Genomic DNA, 2,194 nt, shown 5'->3' on the forward strand with positions numbered 1-2,194 from the left:
TCTGAGAAGGATTATATATATTTTTATTCTACACATCTTTTAATGAATCTGTGTTAAATTTCTAATGGGGAAAAATAATAGAGGAGGAGGAAGACTCAATATCATAGATTCAGTTGCCTTTCGCTTCACCCCTAGGAAGGAGAAAAAGTCCAGTATCATTCCATTATATTTTGCTATAAGGACTGTTATTTGAAGAATCTAAACAATAAATATACTACCAGAATTTTAGGTAGAGGTGTGTCTAAATGGAAATAAAATATTGATGAACTGAAGGTCATAATCTTCATATGGCTTTAAGAATATTTCAATAAGATGCAAAGACAGGTGTTCTCATGCCCATAATGGCTATGATTATCCTACAGCAGAATTTCAGGAATGTCAAATTTTTTTGACAAAAACTAGTTCTATCTTGCTTCTTGCATTAAAAAGCCTCTTAAGTTCTTTAATACTTAAATTCTCTTTAAACAACAACATGTTTTAGATATTATTCAGATTATAAACTATTGCGCCCATGAAAAATACCATTACTTTTTGACATTAAAACATTCCAGTGAGTAAATCCAAAGCTTCTACTTCAATTTCAGGGAAAACCACTGCTTCATCCTGCTTCGGATCTGCTGGGTCTTTACACTATAGATAATCGGATTCATCAGGGGTGGAAAGAGAATATAGATATTGCCCATAAGCACATGAACAGAAGGTGAGAGATGCTTTCCAAAGCGGTGCACCATGGTGAGGCCAATGATGGGGATGTAAAAGACCAGGACAGCACAGATGTGGGACACACAGGTCTGCAAGGACTTGAGCCTCTCCTCCCGGGATGCAATTGCCAGCACTGTATGCAAGATGAAAACATAGGAGATGAGAATGAGCACAGCATCCAACAACAAGGTACAAATGACCAGAGCCAGGGCATAGAAGCTATTGAAGCGGATGTCAGAGCAGGCGAGTCGGAGTAGGTCCTGGTGCAGGCAGAAAGAGTGGGAGAGGATGTGGGGGCGGCAGTAATGGAAGAACTTCAGGCAAATGATGACAGGAAGAATGGACAATGCACTTCTCATCAAAATGGCCACCATGACATGAATGACTCTGTTGTTTGTCAGGATGGATGTGTAGCGTAGAGGATTGCAGATTGCAATGAAACGATCAAAGGCCATGGCCAGAAGGACTCCAGACTCTGTGCCAGAGAGACCATGGACAAAGTAAGTCTGTGAAATGCAGGCATCCAGACCAATCTCCTGGCTGAGCCCCCACAGGACCCCCAGCACCGTGTGCACTGTGGAAAGCCCTATGCACAGGTCAGTGAATGCCAGCATGGCCAGGAAGTAGAACATGGGCTCATGCAAGCTCCGCTCTGTCCGGATCACATGCAGCACCAGGCAGTTTCCCAGGAAAACCACAGCATAGATGGAGGAGAAGGGAATTGAAAACCAGGGATAGTACTGGTCTAGGCCAGGGAAACCTGTAAGAATGAATACCGAGGAATTGATAATGGAAGCAGAAGAAGCAGACATGATTATGTGAAGGTAATTTTCCAGAGAAGATCGATATTTACTGACCAGTGTCCAATGATCTGCTGTGTTGAGAGCTGTGGAGTATGACACAGCTACTCACACTGTAGCACAGGTAAGGCACATTGTAGAATCCCATGGAAGCTCCACTCTACAGGAGAAGCCACAGCCCAGGATGATTTCCCAAGAAAGCTCCTTGATACTAGGTCTCAGGTTGTTGAAGCAACTCAATGTTCTGACAATTTGGGGCAAATTAGCTCATTAACTTCATTTTCTTTTAGTCCCTCTGAGTCACTTGTAGGACACATAGCAGGTGACAGTGGCTAAAGTTCTTGAGAGCACAGGGCTGTTTCTGCTCTGCTGCTCCTGAGGAAGCCCCCGCACACTGTCTTCTTGCCAGTGCTGTGGCACAGGGAGTCAGAATGTCAGATTTATAGGAAGGAATGAAGAGGATTGTGTGGCCCAGGTGGACCCGGGCTCCTGGGAGGCCATCATTCCCATCTGGAGGCTGACGCAAGTGAGAGATTCTACCCACTTACAGCAGGCTAGTAGTTTGAGTCCCAGGGAATGAGAGGAATGGGGAAATGGCAGCAGTTTTTAGGGTTCACAGATCTTTTAAGGGAGGGATGCTCACTGCATTGACTGAAATTTCAATGCCTACTCAGAAGGAAAAGACAATAAAC

General features: G+C 43.9%; 1 protein-coding gene across 1 annotated transcript; it reads right to left on the minus strand.

The window, feature by feature from the left end:
- Nucleotides 1-569: 569 nt before the first annotated feature.
- On the minus strand, nucleotides 570-1,514 carry LOC116864874 (olfactory receptor 51V1-like). Its single transcript, XM_032852689.1, has one exon. The coding sequence runs from the start codon at nucleotides 1,512-1,514 to the stop codon at nucleotides 570-572; it is 945 nt and encodes a 314-aa protein (XP_032708580.1).
- Nucleotides 1,515-2,194: the final 680 nt, after the last annotated feature.

Source organism: Lontra canadensis, unplaced genomic scaffold (genome assembly GCF_010015895.1).
Source record: "Lontra canadensis isolate GAN:19392208 unplaced genomic scaffold, GSC_riverotter_1.0 scaffold7, whole genome shotgun sequence".
NCBI lineage: Eukaryota > Metazoa > Chordata > Mammalia > Carnivora > Mustelidae > Lontra > Lontra canadensis.